Source organism: Selaginella moellendorffii, unplaced genomic scaffold (assembly GCF_000143415.4).
Source record: "Selaginella moellendorffii unplaced genomic scaffold, v1.0 SELMOscaffold_89, whole genome shotgun sequence".
Lineage (NCBI taxonomy): Eukaryota > Viridiplantae > Streptophyta > Lycopodiopsida > Selaginellales > Selaginellaceae > Selaginella > Selaginella moellendorffii.
Window position 1 is genome coordinate 478,914 of NW_003314350.1, and position 24,160 is coordinate 503,073.

The 24,160-nt window shown below is 45.4% G+C and overlaps 6 protein-coding genes across 9 annotated transcripts; 4 read left to right on the forward strand and 2 right to left on the reverse strand.

Annotated features, from left to right (window-relative positions):
* The first annotated feature begins 828 nt into the window (after window positions 1–828).
* Window positions 829–1,682, forward strand: LOC9638860. Its single transcript, XM_002988475.2, has 4 exons — window positions 829–916; window positions 985–1,053; window positions 1,121–1,266; window positions 1,326–1,682. The coding sequence occupies exons 1-4, from the start codon at window positions 835–837 to the stop codon at window positions 1,563–1,565; spliced, it is 537 nt and encodes a 178-aa protein (XP_002988521.2). The 5' UTR covers window positions 829–834; the 3' UTR covers window positions 1,566–1,682.
* On the reverse strand, window positions 1,579–3,913 carry LOC9638319 (zinc finger protein ZPR1). Of its 2 annotated transcripts, XM_024662435.1 has the most exons (16): window positions 3,841–3,913; window positions 3,734–3,778; window positions 3,646–3,686; window positions 3,494–3,575; window positions 3,403–3,447; window positions 3,288–3,344; window positions 3,172–3,231; window positions 2,987–3,114; window positions 2,684–2,921; window positions 2,564–2,630; window positions 2,441–2,511; window positions 2,302–2,391; window positions 2,128–2,236; window positions 1,980–2,071; window positions 1,812–1,917; window positions 1,579–1,752 (listed from the first exon to the last, which is right to left on the reverse strand). In XM_024662435.1, exons 1-16 carry the CDS (start codon window positions 3,892–3,894, stop codon window positions 1,679–1,681), a joined length of 1,359 nt encoding a protein of 452 aa, XP_024518203.1. In that variant the 5' UTR covers window positions 3,895–3,913; the 3' UTR covers window positions 1,579–1,678. The 2 variants fall into 2 exon arrangements, 1 of the variants encoding a protein (XP_024518203.1); XR_002990670.1 differs by lacking the exon at window positions 1,579–1,752 and having other exon boundaries at window positions 2,124–2,236.
* An 86-nt stretch (window positions 3,914–3,999) lies between these two features.
* Window positions 4,000–7,148, forward strand: LOC9638861 (galactolipid galactosyltransferase SFR2, chloroplastic). Its single transcript, XM_024662434.1, has 11 exons — window positions 4,000–4,132; window positions 4,179–4,463; window positions 4,540–5,086; window positions 5,208–5,349; window positions 5,403–5,569; window positions 5,633–5,854; window positions 5,913–6,087; window positions 6,148–6,381; window positions 6,446–6,595; window positions 6,653–6,782; window positions 6,846–7,148. Exons 2-11 carry the CDS (start codon window positions 4,286–4,288, stop codon window positions 7,103–7,105), a joined length of 2,205 nt encoding a protein of 734 aa, XP_024518202.1. The 5' UTR covers window positions 4,000–4,132; window positions 4,179–4,285; the 3' UTR covers window positions 7,106–7,148.
* Window positions 7,149–9,418: 2,270 nt separating this feature from the next.
* On the forward strand, window positions 9,419–13,447 carry LOC112341711 (sucrose synthase 2-like). Its single transcript, XM_024662293.1, has 17 exons — window positions 9,419–9,564; window positions 9,616–9,698; window positions 9,767–9,878; window positions 9,958–10,090; window positions 10,157–10,308; window positions 10,369–10,561; window positions 10,627–10,745; window positions 10,806–11,022; window positions 11,085–11,180; window positions 11,230–11,403; window positions 11,455–11,571; window positions 11,640–11,806; window positions 11,862–12,086; window positions 12,142–12,463; window positions 12,530–12,774; window positions 12,870–13,008; window positions 13,089–13,447. The coding sequence occupies exons 3-17, from the start codon at window positions 9,769–9,771 to the stop codon at window positions 13,173–13,175; spliced, it is 2,496 nt and encodes an 831-aa protein (XP_024518061.1). The 5' UTR covers window positions 9,419–9,564; window positions 9,616–9,698; window positions 9,767–9,768; the 3' UTR covers window positions 13,176–13,447.
* Window positions 13,448–13,874: 427 nt separating this feature from the next.
* LOC9638320 (probable mediator of RNA polymerase II transcription subunit 26c) lies at window positions 13,875–16,930 on the forward strand. Its single transcript, XM_002988477.2, has 8 exons — window positions 13,875–14,607; window positions 14,674–14,742; window positions 14,816–14,901; window positions 14,978–15,186; window positions 15,257–15,465; window positions 15,533–15,629; window positions 15,686–16,537; window positions 16,606–16,930. Exons 1-7 carry the CDS (start codon window positions 14,221–14,223, stop codon window positions 15,796–15,798), a joined length of 1,170 nt encoding a protein of 389 aa, XP_002988523.2. The 5' UTR covers window positions 13,875–14,220; the 3' UTR covers window positions 15,799–16,537; window positions 16,606–16,930.
* Window positions 16,909–19,788, reverse strand: LOC9638321 (cyclin-dependent kinase E-1). 3 transcript variants are annotated; one of them, XR_002990649.1, is made up of 16 exons: window positions 19,567–19,788; window positions 19,389–19,499; window positions 19,218–19,321; window positions 19,123–19,165; window positions 18,959–19,066; window positions 18,830–18,899; window positions 18,669–18,763; window positions 18,582–18,615; window positions 18,441–18,525; window positions 18,305–18,382; window positions 18,203–18,250; window positions 18,094–18,126; window positions 17,898–18,006; window positions 17,514–17,801; window positions 17,274–17,412; window positions 16,909–17,206 (listed from the first exon to the last, which is right to left on the reverse strand). XR_002990649.1 is itself a non-coding variant. In XM_024662294.1 (15 exons), exons 1-15 carry the CDS (start codon window positions 19,771–19,773, stop codon window positions 17,347–17,349), a joined length of 1,479 nt encoding a protein of 492 aa, XP_024518062.1. In that variant the 5' UTR covers window positions 19,774–19,788; the 3' UTR covers window positions 17,198–17,346. The 3 variants fall into 3 exon arrangements, 1 of the variants encoding a protein (XP_024518062.1); XR_002990648.1 differs by having other exon boundaries at window positions 16,909–17,215; XM_024662294.1 differs by having other exon boundaries at window positions 17,198–17,412.
* Between the last annotated feature and the right edge of the window lie 4,372 nt (window positions 19,789–24,160).

Sequence of the window (24,160 nt, forward strand, 5' to 3'; positions counted from 1 at the left end):
TAGCAACCAGGAGCTCTTTCGCTGGTTCATCCAGAGGAGGAGGAGCTGCTGCTGGAAACAGGATCAACAACTGGACATCGGTGGGCGAGATGAGGTGGCACTACTTCCCAAACTGCCATAACGACCGACGGGTGGATTCGTCATCCCCGACGGCTCCAGGAAGTGGAACTCGCGGCGGCAGTACTTCCCGTACGAGGATTTCTCCATGCCAGCAAAGAGAACGTACAAGTCCCCGGATCCAAAGGCTGGCTGCTTTGTTCTTCCCGATGGCTCTCGCAAGTGGAACTCAATCGACGAGATGAGGAGGCACTACTTCCCAGACGAGGACTTCTCCAAGCCTCCCAAGCCCTTTGGTTCCACAGGAAAGAGTGACAAGTAAGCTTGCGGCTTTGATGATAGCGTGTCTTTGCGTCTGGCTTAAACCAAAACTAATCTGGGAGGCACTTTGCTCAATGCTCGAGAAGTGCATGGTCATGGAAGATTTCACGAAGGGAGTGATCTTCATCACTATCACTGCACAGACTCGAGTGACATACTGCCAGGAGCTTGGATTCTTGCTTCATTGTCAAAGGGCGGAATAACCTCTTATGGCGATTGTGGAAGTTCCAAGTATCACAATGTTGATGTTTCACTTCTTCATTGAGAGATATCAACGAACATTTTCTTAACTTTGTAAGAAAATATTGTTATTTTCTACATAGAAAGTACAATTTGGAATTTGTAGGGCTTCCTCCAAAATTCACGGCAATTCGATTATTCCGCTAAGGGTAATTTGGCATATTCTGTTAATTATGATTTAAAGTGGAAGAAAGAAACAAATGTAGGGTTTTTGGGATGGAGCCAGCGAGCGAGAAAATGGAGGGAGCTACTGCCGCAGATCCCATTCCTCCCGTCTCGTCCAAGAAGACGCCTCTCGGTAAGACGCTCGCGCTGGATTTCGATCATCGCTCACTGATGATGGAGCGATTGAATGGTTGAATCCAGGCACTGGGCCGTGGTATCGCTATCGGCATGTCGTCTACACGCTGCTGGCTTTGAATGCCGCGATGGTGTGTAAGTATCGCTTTTCGATCCAGATAACGCTAGATCCTACACTCTTTTTCTTCTCTGCGATTCGCAGCGTATGCGGTGTTTAACCAAGACAAATTCTTTGCGAAGAAGGAGAAGGCTCCCGAGGAAGAAGGACAAGCCAGTGTCAAAGAGGAGGCTTCTTCCGGGGAGAAGGAAAAGAAAGAAGCAGTGTTCGTCCCCGCTACTCAATCCAAGGTATGGATGAAGTAATTCTTTGCTTGAGCTCAAAGTTTTCTTCTTTTTTCTTGCTTTAGATCGATCAACCAAAGGTAGTGGCTGCCCCGGAAGCTAAAGTGGAAGAGAAAAAGATGGAGGCTCCAGTGAAGAAGCCGGAAGCACCGCACGTATCTCACGACGAGCAAATCGAGCTTTACAAGTGGATGCTGGAAGAGAAGAGGAAGATCAAGCCATCCAGCTCCGCGGAGAAGGCTCGGATCGATTTGGAGAAGGGACTTCTCAAGGATTACATCAGAGGCAAGGTACCATCGCTCTAAGCTTCTCACAACTAAAAAGGAATTTTGATACTCTTGAGTGAGCTGTGATTCAATTTTTTTGTAGTAAGCTTCACAAGTTTGTGAGACGTAACGAAAGATACTTCGTCTCTTTCTTAAGAAGTTCCAGTGTTCATGTGGTTTAAGCCGAGCTCCTCGTTTTGCTCCCAGGAGCGCTCGTATTCTCGAACTAAACGCATGAAAACGATCGTTGTAAAATCACCAATGACGAAAGAAAAGTTCACTCACCAGATATTTGATTGTCATCGCTTGAAGAATCCGTACATGGAGCGATGAATGAATTGCCAAGGGAATCATCCAAAACAAGCGTCCATGACTTTTTCAATTCCAGTAGCTAGTGTCGTTAAAACACAGTACATAGTCAGCCAAAAAACCAACAAAGTATACATGACTTACATCTTGCAATTTGGCATCAAATTCCATCCACTTTTGTCTTGTGACAATCTCCGCACTGTCTCCGATTTCAAATCCATGGACACTCTTGAGCTCTTGAAGATAATTCAATACGTCAGAATCACTGCTTGATCGGAGAGTGCTTACTTGCTTTCAGAGATTGTCTTGACTAGTCCTTCGACTGTCGTGACGAGACCGCCAAGTGTTCCGGGCATTAGTTCAAGTTCCACCTCCGGAATCTCTACTCCCGCTGTGTCTGACTAATCGGAAAAGATTAAAAAAAAAAAGGTATATCACTACCATAAACATTGCAAGAACTTCTTACTTTGATCAAGTCTCTTGTCAAGTCTATTTGGTTTTCCACGGCGAGAGATATTTTCTTTCCTTTAGCTGATATGCTTCCACCAGGTTTCACCTAAGTGTAAGATGATTTTCACAACAAAGAACCAAAAACAGAAGCTTACTTCGGAGTTTCTAAACCCGCAAGTATCGCAAGATGCTGCCATCACTATTACCTCCTTGAAATATGGTATATCTGGAACAAAGGATGAGTACTACAACGAAGGAAAGAGAAACAAAAAGAATACTTGTCATGTACATGCGTGTTTCACATCGTCCCGCACAAGCTCCACAAGTGGCTGGAAAAGTCATCACCTGTCAAAGAGCCTCTGGTAAAATTCTCAAAAAAGAAGAAACAGAGTACACACCTCCTCAGGAGCCGTGTACTTGAAAAGTGCAGCAGAGATCTGCTCGCTATTCCCCTGTGCTATAGCTTGTTGAGCAAGCTTAGCACCAACGGCCCCATGTAACTCCTCGACAACATCTTCTTCTTGCTTTCCGTCTTCGTTTTCGCGATCTACGGACAAAAACCCGAGCGCCTTTTGCTGCTCAGGCGTCCTGTCGTAGTGCTCGCACAACAAAATTGGATCCTCTTTAGGTGCATTCCTGTAGTAATGAAAACGAGGAAAAGCAAAATCAGGAAATAAGCCAAGAAAGACAAGACAACATACGGGTTTTCAATAAAGCTATTCCCAGATGGATCTTCCAGTGAAAATGTGAAAGCCTGTTCACCTCTAGCATACGCCCTTAACTTGAGGATAAACGCGTCTATAGAAGCCGCAGTGTGAGGGTCCACTTTCTACAAAAAAATTGGATGATACTTAACGTTTAGCGCAATAAGAGAAACAATCTTTACCCGACGCTCTTCTTGCAATCGCTCCAAATCATCTCCAGCTTTGAGGAGAACTCCTTCCACCTGTAAGTAGTAATTTTGCGTTTCGATCTTTGTCTTGAAAGTAACGTAAGGCATACTGTAGAAAGAACTCCTCGCTGGGCTTCCGGTGGCACTTCAAAATCCAACTCTGGGACCTGAGGAAAAAAATAAAATAAAATAAAAAAAACAATCAAATAAGGCATGGAATCATACCTTGATTGTAGCAGAATCTGACTTCACTACTTGGCGATTCAAGGCCTAGAAAAAAATGTTTGAGTGGGATAACGAATCGGCTTTGTCTCACCTTTAAGTCATGCTGTGGAACACTTAATGTGAAACGGCAGCCTTGCGGTTGGAGTTGCCCAGCGAATTGTACTTCATTGTTCCTAGCAAAGGAAAAAATAAAACAAAAATTTCGAGCTACTGAAATCCGAAAGAGAGAGCAAAGTTTCTAACCTCTCGTTGCAATGTGGACACTCAAACGCCATGAGAACGATCTAGATAAACCAAAATCATTCACGGATTGCATAGCTACTATTCATACCTCTCGAAAATGGGGAATCGTCGTGAGAAGCAGCCGCGTCGTCCCCTGGAACATCAAAAACCCGCAAAATCAGTACCAGCGCAACCAGAAATCTCCAAAATCACTACATTCTCTCCGCAAGACATGCACAGGCTCTCCAGCTCGTGCGCGTCCTCCGCCATAGCGCATAAACCCTAAAACTCTAACTCGTGATAAACCCTAAACACCCAGGCCCAACTTGAGCTAACCACAGCCATCCACGTGGCGTAACCTGGAGGTCGCATAAACTCACATTTATACTAGCGCTTGGCGTGGCTAGGAGAAAATGGGGATGCCTTGCGCCTGCCTCACGCCTTCTCCAGATTTTACAAGCTCGATCAGCTGGAAGCATCGTGGGCAGCTTTAAATCTCTCCTGCGAGGTATGTGGAAGGCTTGAATGGATGGATTGATCGATGAAACTTGTAGAACTTTCATCGCGGATGGATCGTTCTTGAAGAGCAAAAGGGGGAACGAAGCTTTTTCTCTTGGTCACTGAATCACGCTCCAATCCATTCCACTCCAGTTTCGATCGAATGGCTCCGTGGGTTCTTCTTATCAATGCCACCAAGATCGTTGGCGCCGCTGGAGTCCTCACCGTGGCTGCAAACACGATTGGCTATCTCCAGTTTCGCAGAAAAAAGCTAGCTCCGTTTGAGTGCCCAATCGACGAGAGCCAGGAGCTTCTCGCAAGCTTTCCAATCGACAAGCCTGGTAAGTTTCTCTTCGATGGTTTTTAGAAAGAAAAATCGGTACTTGACAAGAAAAAGAGTGTTTTTTTTGGTTCCAGCTGAAGATGGAGGATTTTTCTTCGCTCTAGCAACAGCCCCAGCTCACGTCGAGGACAACCTCAACGATGCATGGCTTGAATTTGCAAGGGAGACTGTTCCCGACAAGCAAGAACAGGAGTTTATCCAAGAACGAGAGATGGACAGAGACGATGCGAGAAAAGATGAGAACACTTTCCGGCAAGCATCAGACGAGCTGTTGGCGTCAAAGTCCAAATCTGCGACGGCTGGAGAACTCACGGAGTGGGAAGTTGTCGATGAGAAGGAAAAAGCGGAAAGATCGAAATCTCCCAAGAGTGACCAGATTTCTGAGGAACAGGTGCTGGATTCGAGCTTGATAAGGAAAGAAAGTGCTACTCCTCCGGCTCTTCTTCGAGCCAAGAGCACCACTGAAGAGCCGCGTTTGCAATTCAATTATCCAAAGAAAGGGAGGAAGCTTGCCAGGGTGGCTATGGAGGCCATGATTCGAGGCATTGAAAGGTTCGCTGAGGACGAAGAGCCGGAGGATGCCAAGCTTAATGTAGCTGCCTGGCACAACGTTGTTCACCCGTAAGTTTCTATACTTTCTTTCTTTCTTTGCTCTATCTTGTTGCTGCTAGTTCTAGTTTTTTTCGTTTCTCTTCGTGATCATTCATGGTGACTGTTTTATCTTTATTTTTTTTGTGATCAGTGAAGAACGAGTTCGATTTTGGAGCGATCCAGACACCGAGCTCCGACTCTCGCAAAAAACCAACGTCACTGTTTTCCGCATGGGAGTGGACTGGACGAGGATAGTTCCTCTGGAGCCAAAGGACATCTCGTTTGAGCAAGCAGTAAGTTCTCACGACAAAGAAAGATCGAAGAAACTAAAAACCGTGTTTTTCAGGTGAATTGGAGCGCGGTGAAGCGATACAAGCATATAATCGAGCGAGTTCGTGCTCACGGGATGCGAGTCATGCTCACGCTCTTTCACCACTCTCTTCCTCCCTGGGCTGCGAGCTATGGTGGCTGGAAGGAGGAACGAACTGTCAAGTATTTCCTGGATTTCACGAGGTAAAGATCACGAGGGATTCAAAGTTTCAGAGTTCTACTGAGAGTTCTTCATTGTTTTCCTAGATTGGTGGTCGAAGAATACGGAGAGATGGTGGATTTCTGGGTGACAATTAACGAGCCGCACGTCTTTGCGATGCTGACTTACTGCGCTGGAGCGTGGCCGGGTGGTCATCCGGATCTCTTGGAGACCGCAACCGCGGTGATGCCGAGAGGAGTGTTTAATCGAGTCATGGATTTGATGGCCGATGCTCACAACCAAGCTTACGATATCATCCACGAAATAAGGTGCTTGTTTTTCTCATTCTTTGTTCGCCAAGTTTTCTTATTTTCTTCTTTTGAGCAGTCGAAGACGATCCCAGACGACTCAAGTTGGGATATCTCATCACGTATCTTTTGTTCGTCCCTACGGTCTTTTCGACGTCTCGGCAGCCGTCATTAGCAACTGGAAGACACATTTTCCATACGTTGATGCTGTGTGTAAGAAACTGGATTATCTCGGCCTCAACTATTACGGTCAGGTGATATTCCATCTATTTTCTCAAACAGAAGTAAAAAAAAAACGTTTTTTTTTTCTTCAGGAGTTCATATCAGCACCAGGATTAAAGCTGGTTGAGAACGAAGAGTATAGCGAGTCAGCACGAGCGATATATCCGGATGGGCTCTATCGTGTGCTCTTGGCATTTCACGACCGATACAAGAGCTGTGGCTTCCCTTTTATCATCACTGAGAATGGAGTCTCGGATTGCACAGATTTGATTCGCAGGCCTTACATCATCGAGCATTTGCTGGCCATTCGTGCTGCCATGAACAAGGCGAGCTTCAAAGTTTCATCTTTTCTCTTTGCAAAAAGTTTTGTGACATAACTTCAATCTACAGGGTGTTCCAATCCGAGGCTATTGCTTCTGGACCGTCTCGGACAATTGGGAGTGGGCTGATGGATATGGTCCGAAGTTTGGATTAGCTGCTGTGGATCGCCGAAACAATCTCGCGAGGTGTCCACGACCCTCGTATTATCTCTTTGCAGAGGTTAAGTTTTCTTTTCAACTTTTTGTTCCTGAGTAAGTTTTCTTGGTTTTGTTCCAGCTCGCAAGAACTGGAAAGGTCACGAGAAAGCAAAGAGCTACCGCTTGGAAGGAGTTGCAAGACGCAGCTGCTAAAGGTACCAAAAGACCATTCTATCGGGCGGTGGATGCAAATGGTTTGATGTATGCTGGTAAGCGTTGTTCTTGTGTTCTCTCTCTTTTTCATGGTATAAACTTTGATGATGTTTGATCAGGGGGTCTTGACGTTCCAATCGAGAGACCATTTGTCCAAAGAGATTGGAGGTTTGGCCACTATGAAGTGGATGGTTTGCAAGATCCACTCAACAGGGCGCTGAGAGCCGTGATTCGAGTTCTCTTGTTTAGAAGAAGTAAGCCAGGAAAGAAGCCTAGCTTGGATAGTGACCAAGTCGAAAAAGTTGACACCATGAATCAACAAGAAGAAGAAGAAGTTCGTGAGGAAGCTCCACAGGAAGAGGTCCCATTGGCTGTATAACAAGAAATTAAGAAGTTAAATGGAAGGGTACAATTAAAATTTATTGTTGCGAAAAAGAAAATTAAATTTATAGTTTTATCTTTGTAAAATTTTGGGTTTAAGAATGGAGTCTTCACGAAAAGGCTGATCGATTTCATCCGCGGATGCAGTAGCGCCCGAAGAGGGTGTAATTTCTAAGGAGTCATATGGAAAAGCATTGAGACTGGAAGCGATGAGAGGACCATATGTATGGATTTTGGTATTTCATCGGACCAGCTGGCGCTCGAAAGTCCACTAGCCTGCTTGCCACTGTGAGATACCTTTCTTAAGAAGGCTGCTGCATGATTTTCCTGGATGCTTGAAGGTTCGGTGAGAATCGGAGCAACTCTGTTATGGAGCCTTGCGCAAGAATTCCCACCCATGGCCAGCCTTCCAACGATTTCTGAATGTGTGGCCTTTCTGATGCATTTGAAAGTAAGAGCTACGATTGTAGTGGACAGCGGTAATGTAATTTCAACAAAGAGTGGTGTTGCTGCTTTGTTAACTGGCTTTGTGAATGTCTACAATGTAGTCTTTTGTGCTTCGCTCTTTTATCTCCAAATCGACATCCTCATTCAGTGCGTACACGCCAAACATCGCAGTTCAGGTCTGGTGAATGGAACACAATGATCCACCATCCCAAAACCCATTGCCTTGAGAGCGCAGTTCTGATGCAAATCCAAAGCTACTACTTCTGTGATCTCAGCTTCAAGAGATGCAATTTCCCTTCGGAACTGGTCACCACCCTGTGCATGCACTCTTTATGCGAGAAAAGCTTCAAAGCCTGTGGGAGCGAGTAGATATAGTGAAACATTTGACAGGAAGCTGGACAGTGGAATGTCTCCACTCTTGGATTCTGGGTGTTTGTACAGCGGCCCGGATGGTACTCTTGACTTCATTACGGATGGCTCATGGGAGCTTTGCCTACGTGAAGTTGGCAGAACTCATCGAGGAAGCTGAAGTTGACAAGCAGTGCGAGCTTGTTGGAATCTGGACAGGATCGATAAAGGGGGATGACAATGCAATTCGGATCGGCTGGAATGCGGAAGAAGCTGTGAGTTTGGCAGCCAAGCTCTTTGACTTCCAGATTTCATACTGCATCAACAAGGCGTTCAACGTGAAGAACCCCTAGGTGCAGATTTTTGGTGGACCAGTTTTACTTCGTGTGGAGCCAAATATGTTAGAATGGATTAAGCTAAATGTTGGTGGATGTTCTCAACGCGTGTCGGAAGCCTTCGCCATGCATGTACCTGCCGAAGCTATTTAGCCACGTTGTCTACCTTGAGTTCCAGGACATGGTGGTCGCATGGCATGTTTCAGTCGCAGAGAATGCCGAAGAACAGCACTATTGTACTGTTGAGAATGCAGAAAACCTGTTTGCAGCTGCCGGGAAATAAAAAAATATTCTGCTATGGGTGATTCCATGCCAAGCCCAGGTGACTTCAACAGTGCACCAGGGCCTCACGTACTTTTACGTCAAAATGCCTTTCGCTTCTGTGAGTAGCGAGCTGGATGTTAGTGATTCAAGCACGGATGCTAGCACGCATCAGGAGAGATAACAACGAAAGGTAAGGTTTTAGTGGTGCCTGGATTGCGCAACTAATATGGTTTGGCTGCAGGACACGGATATATGCTGCAAATGAAAGCGGGAGACGTGAACTGCCCCACATTCATGGCATGCGAAATCAGGCGGTTCAAGCACCTCAGTCCCTCCAGCAAGACTCTTTGCAATTGGCGTCGGATCATAGCCGACACATCTCTGGTGATGCCGGAGTAGGCAAACAGCACACCAGTTCATAGAGGCCAAGTCCCGTCGTTGGGGAGGTAAAGGACTCTTGAGAGCAAGAGCTGAAGCAGAATGCGGAAACGCAAATTCGACGTCACTATAGTCTAACATGATCCAAGCAAGCTCGGGAGTTTGTATGTGGCAAAAATGCAAAGCATGGATTGGATCAAACCAGGATTTGTAACTTAATCTACATTTACGTGTATGTAACGTGGATATGTAAAAAAAAAATAGAGAGGGATTGTGCATTTGCCCCATATCTTGATCGTCAGATCGCAGGAAATCGACAGTAGTACATGGTGATTAATATCTGCAAAGCTAGATTTTATAACATTGGCTTGGCAGTGTGGATATCGACAGTAGTACATGGAGATTAATATCTGCAAAGCTAAACTTTATAACATTGGCTTGGCAGTGTTTGATTGGAGACACTTGTCATCCACGCAGCCATGTCGTACTAACCCATTGGAACTGTTGTTGTACGGAATGCATCGTTGGCTCGTTGTTTGAAGAACCAGAGCTGGGCATTTTTCCACGCATTGGAGAGGGAGGGGGAGCGCGCTAGGGTTTGATCTTCCAGCTATTGCTCGCGATCGATCGGGGGTGGCGGCAGCAGCAGCCAGACGCCTTGCATTGTTGCGGTTTCGCTGTATAGGTTAGCGATTTGCAGCTTCGCCGATGCTTCTCTAATCGTTGTTTGTTTCAGCGATTGTTTTGCTCACGGCTTCTCATTGCATTCGTGTGTGAGCTGGAGCGAGTGAGCGCTGCCCTCTTTTCTTCTTCTTCCAAGTATACCGCTTTCATTCTTTCTAGTGTAGTTTGTGTTTCCTTTCTTAGACTGGATTGCCTCTGATTAGATATGAGTCTCGGGAGTGCTAAGCGATCGATTACTCGGGTGACCAGTATGCGCGATCGAGTCCAGGATTCATTGCAAGAGCATCGGAATCAGCTGCTATCAGTGCTATCGAAGTAAGAGAACTCTTTCTTTTCTTTCTCTAGGCCAGATGATGAACAAAACTTTCTTCGTATTTCCTTGTGTTTTTTCCAGGTTTGTAGCGAATGGAAGTGGGCTTTTGCAACCTCACGAACTGAAAGATGGGCTTGCAAATGCTGTCAAGGACTCGCAGCTCCTTCTCCAGCTGCAAGATGGTATCTTTGGCCGCGTTTTGCATTACACTCAGGTCCAACCAATCTCTTCTCCCTTGAGCTTTGCTAAGATAAGTTGTTCTTCGCTACTTCATTTGTAGGAAGCGATGGTTTTGCCTCCTTGGGTCACTCTGGCTGTGCGACCCAGGCCTGGTGTCTGGGAGTATGTTCGAATAAACGTCGACGAGCTGACTGTGGAGCAGCTCTCAGTTTCTGAATACCTTGCGTTTAAAGAGTGTCTGACAAACGGAGTGTAAGTTTTTTTTTCTTCTCTCGTTCTTTTTTTACTTGTATTTTTCTCAACTTCCACCAGGTGCAATGACAAGTTTGTCCTTGAACTAGACTTTGAACCTTTCAACGCTCATTTCCCAAAGCTAACACGTCCCAAGTCGATTGGCAATGGTGTACAGTTTCTTAATCGGCATCTCTCGTCTCGTTTGTTTCGTGACCAGGAGAGCATGCAACCTCTGTTTAACTTCTTACAAGTGCACAAGTATCGTGGGGAGGTAAGTTTTTTTTGTTTTATATTTGTTTGTTTTTTCCGCTGACACAGAATTCTTGTTTTAATCAGACTCTCATGCTAAACGATAGGATCGAAACTCTGGACAGGCTTCGACCAGCACTTGTCAAGGCTGAAGAGCAACTGACACGGCTCCCTGATGACGCACCATATGCTGAATTTGCTTTGAGGTATTAGAACTTACACTAACTTTGAGGAGGCTTTTGGTCACTTAAACTCTCTTCTCTCAGGCTGCAGGAACTGGGACTAGAGAAAGGATGGGGAGGCAATGCCAGAGAGGTTCTTGAGATGATTCATCTCCTGCTAGAGACGCTTCAGGCTCCTGATCCTAACACGCTCGAGAAGTTTCTCGGGAAAGTGCCTATGGTTTTCAGCGTGGTGATTCTGTCACCGCATGGCTACTTTGGCCAAGCAAATGTCCTGGGAATGCCGGATACAGGTGGACAGGCAAGTTTACGTGAAATGCAAGCTGTTTGGTCATCTCTTTAGCATTTACCGTCTTTCTGCAGATTGTTTATATTCTGGATCAAGTTCGTGCTTTGGAGCAAGAAATGCTTAGTAGAATTAAGCACCAGGGTCTTGAGATCAAGCCTCAAATCATAGTGGTACGTGATCTACACTCTATTTTCATGATCTCTGACCTTGTTTGGTCAGGTGACTCGTTTGATTCCCGAAGCAAAAGGAACCACTTGCAATCAGAAGGTGGAGAAAATCAGTGGCACTGAATACTCTCGTATTTTGAGGATTCCTTTCAGGACGAAAGAAGGAATACTCAAACAATGGGTATCACGTTTTGATGTCTGGCCTTATTTAGAAACATTTGCTGAGGTAACTCCACCGAAGTTTGTCTGTATGCTCACCGGCGTACTGTTTGTCCAGGATGTTGCACATGAGATATGCGCCGAACTTTCGGGTCCTCCGGATTTGATTATAGGCAACTACAGCGATGGAAATCTCGTGGCTTCGTTGCTTGCGTACAAGCTTGGCATCACTCAGGTGACTTTACCTCTCGTCATCTAGTTTTCCTTCGTTCCTACATTTTAAATCTTCTGTTCTTTTCTCAGTGTAACATTGCGCACGCATTAGAGAAAACAAAGTATCCCGACTCGGACATCTACTGGCGGAAGTTTGATGACAAATATCATTTCTCCTGTCAGTTCACAGCCGATCTCATTGCTATGAACCATGCTGATTTCATCATTACGAGCACTTATCAGGAAATTGCTGGAAGGTGCAGCTTTTTTTTTTCTCCCTCTCTCCTGCGTTCTAAAAGCTTATGCATGCAGTGATGACAGCGTGGGGCAGTACGAGAGTCATGCCGCGTTTACGCTACCAGGCCTGTATCGTGTGGTCGACGGAATTGATGTGTTCGACCCGAAATTTAACATTGTTTCGCCTGGAGCTGACATGACCATCTACTTTCCATTCACTGAAAAAGAACGGCGACTGACTTCGTTGCATGGGCAACTTGAGCAACTTGTTTATGGTACTGAACAGAACGAAGTCCATGTGTAAGTGCTTGTTTTCGTTTTTTAATCTTCGACCAACTTAACGATTGATCTGCAGGGGAACGATAAGCGATCGATCAAAGCCTCTCATTTTCTCCATGGCGCGTTTGGACCGAGTGAAAAACATCTCCGGCCTGGTGGAGTGGTTTGCGAAGAACCCGCGACTGAGGAAACTCGTGAGCCTGGTGGTTGTTGCTGGAGACATCGATCCGGCGAAGTCGCGAGACCGGGAGGAAATCGACGAGATTCACAAGATGCACGGGCTCATGGAGGAGTACAACTTAAAGGGCGACTTCAGATGGATTTGCGCGCAGAAGAACCGAGTCCGCAACGGAGAGCTGTACCGTCTTATAGCGGATACTCGCGGTGCTTTCGTCCAGGTATGAGAACAGTGCGTTGCTTCGCTTTCTTTCCTGATCGACTCATATCACCTTTGACTTGCGCAGCCTGCGATTTACGAAGCTTTTGGACTGACAGTAGTGGAGGCAATGACTTGCGGTCTACCATGTTTCGCAACCTGCAAAGGAGGCCCCGCGGAAATCATTGTGAATGGCGTGTCCGGCTTTCACATTGACCCGCACCATGGTGAAACAGCCAGCAACATCATGGCCGATTTCTTCGAAAAATGTCTCGCAGACAAGGACTACTGGAACAACATCTCGGCGGCTGGCCTGGAGCGCATTTATGAACGGTACGCTGCGATTTACACATTCTCGCTTCAAGTTTCTCGCTGTTCTCTCTCTGCAAGAAGCTAAGCTATGCTTCGTTTGGCTTTGCTTTTCGCAGGTATACCTGGAAGATCTACGCGGAGAGGCTCATGACACTGGCGGGAGTGTACGGCTTCTGGAAGTATGTGTCGAAACTGGAGAGACGAGAGACTCGACGCTACCTGGAGATGTTCTACATCCTGAAGTTCCGTGAACTGGTACGGGTTTTTGACACTTCCCGTGTGATTGATTGATGTGAGAAAAGAGGCAAAAACTTACGTACGATGGCAACTTGCAGGCCAAGAGAGTACCACTTTCCAGTGACAAGGAAGATGTTGACGAGAAGATTTCGAAGAAAACTCATGTCAAAGAAGGTCAGGCTTAAAAAGAAGAGAACGCTTTTCTTCATCGAGTGGAGTAGCCAGCAAATCTTCGCAAGCTTGCAAGCAAGGAAGTAAAAAAAGCGAGAAGTAGAAGCGTACTACCACTGCTCGGCTCTGGAAAGAGAGCCCAAGCAAATCAAAGGAGAGAGCCTCTTGTTGGACGACTCTCTTAAAGCTTTGTGATCGATTCGATCTGCTTCTCTTTCATACTTCACTTAAAATCGCTCCACTCGCGAAAAAAGAGTGTGATGAATAATATAAAATCTTCTTCGTCTTTCCTCCCCCACCTGTCTGTCCATGATGGAGAGAGCTCTGGCCCTTTTTAAACGAGGCGAATATTCGTCTTGCAGGACACGTGTCGGTTTTGAGCGCCCTAAATCCTCGCCACTACAGACGAGCCAAGTGTCATTTCTAACAACCATTGGATAAGCTTGTATATTCCGACAAATGACAGCACATCGAGACCGTCGCCTCCAAATTGAATCCAACGGTGGCAGTGTAACTGATGTCATCTTCCAGGAGTTTCGCTAATTACGACGGTAAAAGACGAGCACGCGGGCGAGGGGGTCGCAGTGAAAAATGGTTTATTACCGCCTGGTGGATTCGCCCCCTCCCCTGTACAGTATACGGAAGCAGGTGGGTGTAAATGTAAAGTGGTAAGAAAGAAAATCTTTGTTACCCGGCGTTACTTGAGAGACTTACGGGACTTCTTCCCTTCCCCTTTTCTTACCTTTGGTCTTTTGATCTTCGATAGAGCGGCTATAGGCGGAGCTCTTGGCTATGGCGGTCGAGCTCCCGACGCGAGATCTTCCGCGATAATCCGCGATATTTCGTGCAATCTCTTGCTTCTCCCCCTCAATCTCGATCCAATGCTCTGTTCTTTGATCGATCGGGGGCCGAGTCCGTGAAATTTCGGGTCGATCGGGCGATAGCAGCTGGGATCGCGTCAGGGTCGAGGTGCATGTGAGGATTTTCTAGCGCTGCCAAAGGATATAGAGTTAGGAAAGAGGAGATCGTCGCTTAGGGTTTTGGCGGCCTGATTGGAGAATGATGTCCCGGGAGATGGAACGATGGCGCCTCTTCTTTGAGAACTCCGGGGAAGATCTCTGGAGTGTCATCGACTGGGCGCTCACCATTGCGGCCGTGAATTACCCCAAGGAGTTGCGAATGAGGAGGGATGGCTTTGCCGAAAAGCTGTTTGCGCCGTCAAACTACCCACTGGTGGCGACCAATTGTGGCGGTGGAGCTCCATTGCTACTGGCTGGAGGATCGGACAGGAAGGACAGCCTCGATCGTGATCACGATGACGATCAGGGCGAGGAAGAGGAGAATGCCGATGCCCGGAACCTCGCTCCAGCAGATGACGACGAAGAAGAGGCCGTGAGGCGTGAAGTTCTAAGTATTGGGCAGACGCTCGAGAGGGATCAAAACGAGGTTTGCTTTTTCCTTGGAATTTATGTCCACTTGTTCCACTTGTATGATGTGATTCTTCCATTCCAGCCAGCGGAGAAGCTTTTGAAGCCAATTGAGAGATTAGAACAGCTCCAGATCTCTGTCCAAGCCTTAAAGGTGGGTGCGAATTCATCGGTCTTTCTAGAAATCCTTAAATCGGGTTTTTTTTTTCTTTTTTTGTGGTTCATAGGTGACTGGAATTGGGATGATTGTCAATAAATTGCGTAAGCACCACAAGTCGAGCCGCGTCAAGGCCGGTTGCAAGAAACTTGTAAAGTAAGCCCGTGACCTCCACAGAGAGAAGAGCTTCATTGTTTCTTAGCTTCCTTCCTTTTTTAACACTTTGTGCTAGGCTGTGGAAGGACGTCGTTGATGAATGGGCCAAGACAGCGGACGCGGCCGATGCAGACGAACTAGCTCTTCCCAACGAGGCAGTCAATGAGGTGGAAGTGATTGAAGAACGGTTACCACACAGAGTGGACCTGTTAAGCAGTTCCGTGTCGAGCGTTACTCAGCCACCCCCTTTACAAATGCTTGACAACGGAGGAGAGGATAGTATGTGTAAGTCTCCCAATCTCTCACGTTTTTTCTTTCTTTCTCGAGCTAACTTTGAAGCTGCGAGTGGCTGCAGTTGGATGTTCGCCCTCTGATGACCGGGAGGACCACCACAAGTCTCATCGGATTAGTTATCCACCGTCGGAGCATAGTAAGATGCTAAATGGACCGTCATTCCAACCCAGTGGCAAATGGATGGATGATGATAGAACAAGGACGGGAAGAGCCCCGGTTGCAGCCCCCAGTTCTGCAAGTGCAAGGAAACCACCGACAACAAAGCCGAGTGTAAGTCTCAAGAGGTTTCCTTCAATTATTTCGCAGTCGGGAAAAGCTCACTCTTCAATTTCTGCAGAGACCGTCTTTTCAAGAGAGCGGCTCCCTGACAGAGAAGCAAAAGCTAGAAACTACGAAGAGATTAATTCATGACCAGTATCAACAAGCTGCAAATGGTAGGATTTATTTCGGACGAGAGGTAGTGGAAAGCTGACAGCGATTATGTCTGCAGTAAAGAGGCAAAGAACTGTGCAAGTGATGGACATGCAAGATGTTCCTCAAGATCGGCCTGGTAACCATCTCAAGGCAGGTTCTGGAAACACCAGAAGGCCAGTCCAGCGCTAAGTAGCCCAGCAGAAGAGTGTGAAGGTTCAGTTCACTATAGGAAACGGCGGAGAAGAGCCTTGTACAGAAGAAAAGAAAAGCAAAAAAGAGGGAAGGATCGTCTCACTCGTTCGTCACTATACTGCACGACAAGGCCAAGCAAAGTGAAGGAGAGATTTATCCGGCGGTGCTAGGGGTGATAACAGGTCGAGGACAGACACGCCACAGGGGGAGGAAACGAGGGGCTATAAAATTTATGGAGGAAATATTATCTCACTTGGGAAAGAAGAGAACAGACAGGACACAGGGGCAATACATAATTTTGTAGGCTAGCTTACATACAGGGATCCAGGGAAAAGGTTTCTTTAAAGGTACAGGCAGGAAAGAGAGAGCTTTAGTTAAGCTATGGTGAAAAGAAGAAAGAGCGAACAAATAATTTACAGTGACTCTTTTGGCTGGTTCTGAACAAGTAAGTTGATCCAGCACCAAATTTTGAAAGACAAGAAGAGTAAGTTGAGGCAGCGAAACACAATCACCGTAAGTAGTCATGCTTGGTGTTTTCCTAATCTCGTCCAGGAAAAAAGCTGTCAAGTTTTCAAAGCCAGGTGGTGGCCTGCGAAGAATCCGCTCACGCCGCGGCCGACTGCTTGATAAACTCGATGCATTCCGCGACAGCATCTTGCGAGTAAGACGAGGAGGAGGAGGAGTCGAGGCGAGCAAACGACAAGGCGGCTCCATCTCTCTCGTGCTCCTGCCGGAGGTTTGTACCGCTGTTGCTGTTTCTTGCCGCGCTCTTCTTTCTGATCGTGCTGCTTCTTTTGGAGACAGATGTGGCCGAGTTTGGCGCCGCCACCATGAGCTTGACTTTGCTCCACGCTCCCTTGAGCTTGTCGACAATGCCGGTGTGGATGACGCTGGCCTTGAACTTGGGGAGCGTCACCTTGCACTTGTCCTTCTTGATCCAGCTCGCCTTGGTGAAGCTGGACTTTCTTTCCTCGCGCTGGCTGAGGCTAAGGTGGTGGCCTGTTCTTCGCCGCGGCGCGAGGCAGATCTGCAGGAAATCCGGGCTGCGGAGATCGATGATCCGGGAGGATGGTCTGGTGCTGCTAGACATTCTAGTCAAGATCGAGATCAAGATCAAGAGTTTTCTTTCTTTTTTTTTATGGTTCTTTAATCTCTTCTCCTGGTTTGCTTTCTTTTTTGGTGATAGGAGAGACCCCACAAGAAGAAGAAGGAAAGAAGAAAAACGAAGCAAGCAAGCGTGCTGTACTTGCTTCCACTGGAAAAGACGTGCTTTTGCTTGCTTGCCTGCCTGCTTGCTCGTGCTCGCCAAGAACCAGCACACGCGCCCTTCTCCTCTTCAAACCGAATGACGGGCTGCCACGGCCGTCACCCTGAAGGGCAGGAAAGATCCCCCGAATCTTTAAATCTGGATATTCTTTGGATATTTCATTTGTGACGGTTACAAAAGAAGAAAAAATGGATTTTGTTCTTACCAGCGGATAAAAGTCTGTCCAGCGGGTGAAAATTCTTTCTGGGACAAAAACGAATGCGCTGCTGCTTGCTTGGCTACATTCGTCGCGACTTCATGGGAGGTTGATAATTCGGGTTTTGCATCGCGTCTCTCCTCCTTCCCTGGAGAAATAAAACCAGCAAGAAAGTTTATAACGTACTGTTCTACCGAGGTGATGCTATGTGCTCTGCTAAGAGCGAAAGAAAGAACGAAGTTTTTGTACCTGGTGTTGCTGGTGTTGATGGTGTTGATGCTGCTGCTGCTGCTGCTGCTGTTGTTGGTGATGAGCAACCTGCTGGAGCTGCTGGCCTCTCTGGACGAACATATTCGCGGCGAGGCCGGCCATGGCTGGCTGAGCGCCCACGTTGAAAGCTCCCATGCTCGCAGTTTGTAGCCTCTGCATTCCGACCAAGGGCATCTGCTGGTGGTGCATGGGACGAACCGCATTTGCAGTCGCACTAGCTGCGGCAGCTGATGCTGCTGACGCGGGGAGCGAGTTGGAGGTCGACATCTGAGAGCCACGAAATGTGGAAACCATCAGAAAGCTGCTGCCACCACCACACTGCAGAGGGGAAAAAAAGGCTTGTTTTCTTTTCCTGTCTCGTACCATCTGGGTGTTTTGGATGGAGCCACTGCCTTCGAAATCCGTGGAGCTATCCACGGGACGCGCAGGGTACTGCACAACTTTCTCGCCGGGTTGGCCATAGACAAGTGCACTACCTTCCAAAATTGCGCATGGTTAGATGACCCCTCACGAAAGATAAAGCAAACAAATGGTTCTGATGAGAAAACGACGCACTTACTTTCGACCAGGGAGGGGATCGCTTCGGAAATATCTGTACAGAAAAAAAAAAAAGGAAAACACAAGCAGAGGTCAGGGTGCGTACATCCACTACAAACTACAGATCGTACTCGTGATCCAGCGCTTGTGCTGCAGTTATACGCTTTACTGGGTCATACCTGCACGTCTCGAGAAGGTTAGACAGCAAGTACGCTTGTATACAGAGAGTTTACTCGAGCATTCGTGATAGCAAGTCGAATGCTAGGCCCTTCGGTTGGAGATTGACGACGGTGTGCAAACCAGGATTATCGCTGTAGGGACAGACCAGAAAAGGTGGCATAACGCGCAGGTGAAAGTAACGACACTTACTACTTTCGACTCTGGATTAGCTGACGGTTAGCTAACCAATGCGGCAAATTGGAAAGCATCGGCCATCTTTCTGTTGTCGGATGACCTGCACATCGGACTCTCTCCATTAGAAACTTAAGCTCAAACAACACCAACCATCACCTAAGACTTTGAAAATTTTGTCAAGTTGGTCCAGCTGAAGTAAAGGAAAACACACAGTTGGTGAATCAAACAGGTGGCGGATAGTACCTGAAACGGATTTGGGCCTGTTTTATCCTCTGCACCCTGGAAGAGAGGCTTCAAGGTCAAAAGCTCCGCAAAAATACATCCTACTGCCCACATATCTAGTGAGATATATGATTAAGGAACGCATACGGCGTGATATAACAAAACGATCTTAGAAAGGATACCGACAGCACAGGTGTAGTGTTTAGCTCCGAGAAGAAGCTCGGGTGCCCTGTACCATATCGTAACAACGACCTACAAAGTGAAAGAAAACTTCATGAAACAAAATGCAAAGAGGAGAAGTTAATACTCACCCCATTGTCAGATAAAGGCTTCAATGGCGCCTGATAAATTCTTGCGAGTCCAAAATCACCAATTTTGACAAGTCCTTGCTCGTCACCGTCCCCCGACACTCCCATAACCTGACGATCCCAATGAATACTCAAGTCAAGCGAGCGGAACGAAATTATAGACTCACTAATATGTTTGATGGTTTGAGATCTCGATGAATAATCCAGTTACTGCCAGCACGTAAGTGAGCTTCGGATTTAGCTAGTAGAAAACTTCACGAACCTATGAAGGTAATTGATTCCATTCAAAATTTGCCACAGCAAAGACTTGACGGTGTAGGGATTGATCTGGAAAAGTAGCTTCTCACGGTGGTGACGAATAATTTCCTGTCAAGAAGAAAGAAAAGAAAAACAGATGAAGAGAGGAAGAGTCAAGGAGTGCTCGAAAACTTACATAAAGATCGTGCTCGGCATACTCAAATGCCAAATACAAAGACATATCCGCGTGATTGATGTGCACATCGACGAGTTTGACGACATTCTCGTGCATACATTCCCTTAGCAGCTGCGCAAAAAAAAAAAAAAATCCAAACTTTAAGCGAGAATGCCGCCATTTCCCACAATCCACTGACCATAATCTCCCTAATCGCGGTCGGGGAGACGCCATCGCCCTCCTTGGACTGCTTAAACTTCTTAATCGCGATCTTCACGCCTCGATTCGACACGAGCTTACTCTTGGCCAGGTAGACGAGGCCGTAAGTGCCCTCCCCGATCTTCCCCAGGAGCTCGTACTGCTGGAGCCACGCCGGCCGCGCGCGCTTGGCGATCCCATCCGCCATTCCCTCCCCCCTCCAAAAACCCTACCATTCAAGAGCCCTAGAAAACAGGGCCTACTATTAGGGCTTTTTTGAAACTTTAATTACTTTTTAATTTAATTTTTATTACAGTTTTTTATTTTTAATTCTTAGCTTTAATTTTAATCTAATTAATAAAAATATGTTTCTGATATATAACTAGCTTCCCGTTTCATCATGAGCATCTTATACATTTCACGACATGTTCTTTTGTCAGGATCCAATAAGTTGCAAAATGCCTCAAACAAGAGCCATTCATCCTTCCAGTGAGTTATCAGCATCTGCTTGACGACTTTAGGGAACGGCTGGTACAAATTTCTGGTTGCTAGCTCAAACAGGGATATAACAGTATCTTTTTCGACTGGCTCAGTGTATATACTCTCTAGAGAAGCTTCGGCTAATTTTTTATCGTCCAATTTGATCAGGTTTCTCTTCATGGCATCCCCTTGTCAAGGTGGTGGATAAGGTGTGAAGTTGGGTTCACTGCCACCCCTGCCTCTACAGCTTGTTTCAGGACAGATACAATGCTCTCGGGGCCTATAGTACAATCCAATGCAGCCTGGTAAGCTTGTCCTTCATCACATATCTCAAGTGCTAAACTGAGAGCCTTATCATATCTCATTCCTGAGAAAACATATTTGGCCTGTATTTTAACCCCCTTGGCTTTTGCCTCCAAACCCATAAACTCCCAACACGAACTTCTTTCCAATACGTGTTCGTAAACATGTCGCTTTGCAGCGGCATTCGGATGCTCCTCGACAATCTTGCGGAAGATCTCCTCGCTGGCTGTTCACAGCAGCATCTTCTCAAACACCCCAATCTCGCGTTTGTAACCCAGAGCTTTCATTGTGTCCATGGCGTACAAGAACTTGGGAGGCAAAAGGATATGCAAGCGCTCTCCTGAAAGTCTCCTCTTCACATGTTTCGTCCAGAAATTCCAGAGCCGTGTATGCAAAACCTTCGTCAAGAAGCCTTCGGACCCCGCTGAGTTTGTGGAAAACTAAAGCTTTCAATGGTGCTGCCTTGGCAAGAATATCATCAATCAGCTCGTCCGAGAAGAGTTCTTGACATTCCCTGTGAAGGATGCCAAGCCCACGGCACAATTGGCTGTCCAATTCCACGTTTCCACAAACTTTCCATCATTCCAAACCTACCACCTTCTTTAGACTAATTTAAATTACCCCTCAATATATAATTTGGCCTTTGTAGTGGGAAGCATGGCCGACAACGTTGGACTACATGACTACTGCCTTGTTTAAGTGCAAGGCTTTTTCAATTGCACCAAGCTTCACTGGGGTCGAAAGTAAGGGTCATACAGGAACTTCTACTTATTTTGGCTTAGCTTGCAAGATAATTGCATCAGTTGGCCAGCTAATTGCTACCTAGTGGCTATGATGAATCACTCTCTTGCATGGAATGTTCATCTTCCAGTGGGGAGTCTAGCATCGAGGAGGAAGAGTTGCAGTGTTGCAGAAGGAAGAGCAGTGTCAATATAAACTAAAAGAGCTACACCTTCAACATCAATTATTGCACACTTGATAGACAAATCTATATTGCTCCTAATATTTTCCTCATTGAGAGGGTAAATGAAAAACTTGACCCCCACAATATGGTTTTCATTATATAATGACTTTTTATTCTATGTGTTTTTTACTATAAATAACATATAGTTTTCTCAAGTATTATTCTGAAAATGGAGTTAATCTATATTTCAACATACATAACGTTGTGGTGTATTATATATGTAATATAAAACTAGAACACTATGGTTTTCAATGTAGATAACATGTGATTCTCTCAAGTATAATTTTAAAACCAGAACACAATCTGGTTTTCATGTGTACTACATGTACTGAAATACAATATGGTTTTTAATGTAAATAACCATATAAATAATCATATGGTTTACACTATCTAATACACTATATAATGATTTCTTCAAACATTTTGAAACTCAATATAGTTTTTGTTGTACATGACAATATGATTATCTAGAGCACTATTAAAAAACTGATACACAATCTAGTTTTCAATTGAGGCTCAAATCTTAGTTATCTTAGCAAAGCCCCATTCTTTGACCATGGCACTTCTTCTCTGCTCAGCCATGGCAACAGCATGGTGGGGGCATGGTCATGGGACTTCTCTGTTATCAATGTCCACCGACCAGTCCAGTTTGTAGTTCCAGGCCGAGGACGTATCCTTGAATGTGTTCACCACGCAAACCTGGTGTCGAGCTTTGGAGCGATAAGGATGGCAATCCTGCTCAGCCATGGCACTGGCTAGTGCCATGGGACTTGCACTACAGCTTCACTTTTTTCTTGAGAACCTGCACCAATCCCGTAGCAATGCTAAGGTGCCAGTGCCGCATTGGCAGCGCTATGACTATGCTGCCACATCCACACGATGGCGGCCCCATTCCTTTCATGAGCGTGTGGCACTGGCCAAGCAGGATCTAGCAAACAAGGCCGAGTCATTTTTTTTTTCCTGTTTTTTTTTTGTGTTTCTTCAATATAGCCTAAAACATAACCTTTTTAAAGTATGGTGATCTTGAGCAAGTTCATCTCGTCAACGGCTAGAAAGTTGGTAGTGCCAGAGGGCACCACGGGGATTCCAAACTAGCATATGAACCATGTAAAAAAATAATTGATCTTGTAATTGTAATTAGAATGTCCAACAAAATCATAAAAGTTGGCATATAATTTTTTTCCTATTTATGGCCACCACCACGGAGTATTTAATGTCCAATTTCTGCCTCTATAGCCTTTTTAGGACAGAGGCAATGCTATCTACTACAATGGCAGAAGCATGACAAGTTTTTCTTATCTCCTTGATGCCAAAACAACAAAACTCCCAACACAATCTTCTCTCCAATGAGTACTTGTAAACATGTATACCTGCAGCGACAGTAATCATCTCGCAGAAGATCTTCTTGCTGGCTGTCCATGACAGCTCTTGTGTTTGTAACCCAAAGTTTTTATTGTTTCCACGGCATACAAAAATCTAGGAGGCTCATATGGACAAAAGGATATGTCTTCACTCCAGGAATTCCAGAGCTGTGTGTGCCAAGGACAGACCATTGTGTTAGGGTGTCTCTTCCCAATGAGCTTAAAAACCAACACTTGCAGTGCTGCCTTGCCAAGAATTATATCAATCAGCTCATCTGAAAGGAGTTCTTGACATTCATGCCAAGCGCTACAACATGTCCCACTCCAACTGAGATACGCAAAAAGAGGCTGGTAAATAGCACACTTTTGCTTTACCAACTTACATTGGAAAACATGCTTCAAACCTTGGATGGTGATAGGTTTCTGATATGTGGTACAGATTCTGTTGGAATGCCAAAAGCTCAAAGTGGGTTAATGATTTATTTTCTCCTCATCAAACCATTGTCCACCAAAACATCAATTATAACTTTCTTAGATGGAAACAACAATTCATCTCAATCTTCCTTCAGAGATAAAAGGAAATGAAAATGAGCCATTCTAGTGTGAGATAGTTGTAAAAACATTTGCTTTTGTGCTCTTTCTGATCCTAGTCAAAATTGAGGCCCTAGTCAAAATTGAGGAATCTCACGTGATGGAGAATCATTGGGGGAGGTTGGCACTTCAGCTAGAGTGACTTGAATTTAAGCTGGAGTTAGAGTAACTAGTGTTTGAGGAACAATTGGTTTTGTGGGAGTTTGATTCATTGAATGAAATCCTTTATAGAACTGCAAACAACTTTTGGTTTATAATTGTGTTTGAACATACATGGAAAAAAACTTTGAAAAAGTAGACTGGACTTAATTGTGAATACTAATAAATACATCTAGCATCCATACAAGATAAAGTTTCGATGTAATCTCAAGAACCAAGCTTTGATAGGATCTAAATTATGCTAGAAAAGCAAAAACAGACTTGGTTAAAATTTGATATCCTTTGATTTGTCTATGGGTCAATTTAAAAGTGGGGTTGTGTCACAAATGTAATTATGGGTATCAAACGTTATTTGCTGGCAGTATTTTTAAATATTCTTCTTGTACTACCACAATGACAAAAAATTAATACTACTCGAACCTTTATCAATCTTCATTTAAATTAGTTGAGAAATTGATCTTCCATGAAGAACATATGAATATAGTTCCTATGTGTTATTAATTAAACATACTTAAAATGGTTAGAAAGACTCAATTATTCACAAAGTGAGACATTTATTGAGTATGGATTCCTTTACACATGTAAATTCTACTTTCATAATAGGTATAATGTCAAAAGCACATATAAATTGTCATCTACCTATCCTATAATAGTGAAAACCACATATAAATTCCTATAATAATTAATTATAGGGTATACCCATCTTGTGAAGGAATATCCCATGGAAAACACTAAAA

What these genes read in the sequence shown, in the direction of transcription:
- LOC9638860 (XM_002988475.2), top strand. Translation starts at nt 835, where the DNA reads ATGGAGCCAGCGAGCGAGAAAATGGAGGGAGCTACTGCCGCAGATCCC. An exon ending in GTCCAAGAAGACGCCTCTCG is followed by an intron (nt 917 to 984) that starts GTAAGACGCTCG and finishes GGTTGAATCCAG; the next exon opens with GCACTGGGCCGTGGTATCGC. An exon ending in TCCCCGCTACTCAATCCAAG is followed by an intron (nt 1,267 to 1,325) that starts GTATGGATGAAG and finishes TTCTTGCTTTAG; the next exon opens with ATCGATCAACCAAAGGTAGT.
- LOC9638319 (XM_024662435.1), bottom strand. Translation starts at nt 3,894, where the DNA reads ATGGCGGAGGACGCGCACGAGCTGGAGAGCCTGTGCATGTCTTGCGGA. An exon ending in GCATGTCTTGCGGAGAGAAT is followed by an intron (nt 3,779 to 3,840) that starts GTAGTGATTTTG and finishes TTGATGTTCCAG; the next exon opens with GGGACGACGCGGCTGCTTCT. An exon ending in CGATTCCCCATTTTCGAGAG is followed by an intron (nt 3,687 to 3,733) that starts GTATGAATAGTA and finishes TGGTTTATCTAG; the next exon opens with ATCGTTCTCATGGCGTTTGA.
- LOC9638861 (XM_024662434.1), top strand. Translation starts at nt 4,286, where the DNA reads ATGGCTCCGTGGGTTCTTCTTATCAATGCCACCAAGATCGTTGGCGCC. An exon ending in TATTTCCTGGATTTCACGAG is followed by an intron (nt 5,570 to 5,632) that starts GTAAAGATCACG and finishes TTGTTTTCCTAG; the next exon opens with ATTGGTGGTCGAAGAATACG. An exon ending in CGTATTATCTCTTTGCAGAG is followed by an intron (nt 6,596 to 6,652) that starts GTTAAGTTTTCT and finishes GTTTTGTTCCAG; the next exon opens with CTCGCAAGAACTGGAAAGGT.
- LOC112341711 (XM_024662293.1), top strand. Translation starts at nt 9,769, where the DNA reads ATGAGTCTCGGGAGTGCTAAGCGATCGATTACTCGGGTGACCAGTATG. An exon ending in CTCGCGGTGCTTTCGTCCAG is followed by an intron (nt 12,464 to 12,529) that starts GTATGAGAACAG and finishes TGACTTGCGCAG; the next exon opens with CCTGCGATTTACGAAGCTTT. An exon ending in TCCTGAAGTTCCGTGAACTG is followed by an intron (nt 13,009 to 13,088) that starts GTACGGGTTTTT and finishes GGCAACTTGCAG; the next exon opens with GCCAAGAGAGTACCACTTTC.
- LOC9638320 (XM_002988477.2), top strand. Translation starts at nt 14,221, where the DNA reads ATGATGTCCCGGGAGATGGAACGATGGCGCCTCTTCTTTGAGAACTCC. An exon ending in TCGAGAGGGATCAAAACGAG is followed by an intron (nt 14,608 to 14,673) that starts GTTTGCTTTTTC and finishes CTTCCATTCCAG; the next exon opens with CCAGCGGAGAAGCTTTTGAA. An exon ending in CACCGACAACAAAGCCGAGT is followed by an intron (nt 15,466 to 15,532) that starts GTAAGTCTCAAG and finishes CAATTTCTGCAG; the next exon opens with AGACCGTCTTTTCAAGAGAG.
- LOC9638321 (XM_024662294.1), bottom strand. Translation starts at nt 19,773, where the DNA reads ATGGCGGATGGGATCGCCAAGCGCGCGCGGCCGGCGTGGCTCCAGCAG. An exon ending in GGAATCAATTACCTTCATAG is followed by an intron (nt 19,166 to 19,217) that starts GTTCGTGAAGTT and finishes ACGTGCTGGCAG; the next exon opens with TAACTGGATTATTCATCGAG. An exon ending in CCATCCAAAACACCCAGATG is followed by an intron (nt 17,802 to 17,897) that starts GTACGAGACAGG and finishes CGTGGCTCTCAG; the next exon opens with ATGTCGACCTCCAACTCGCT.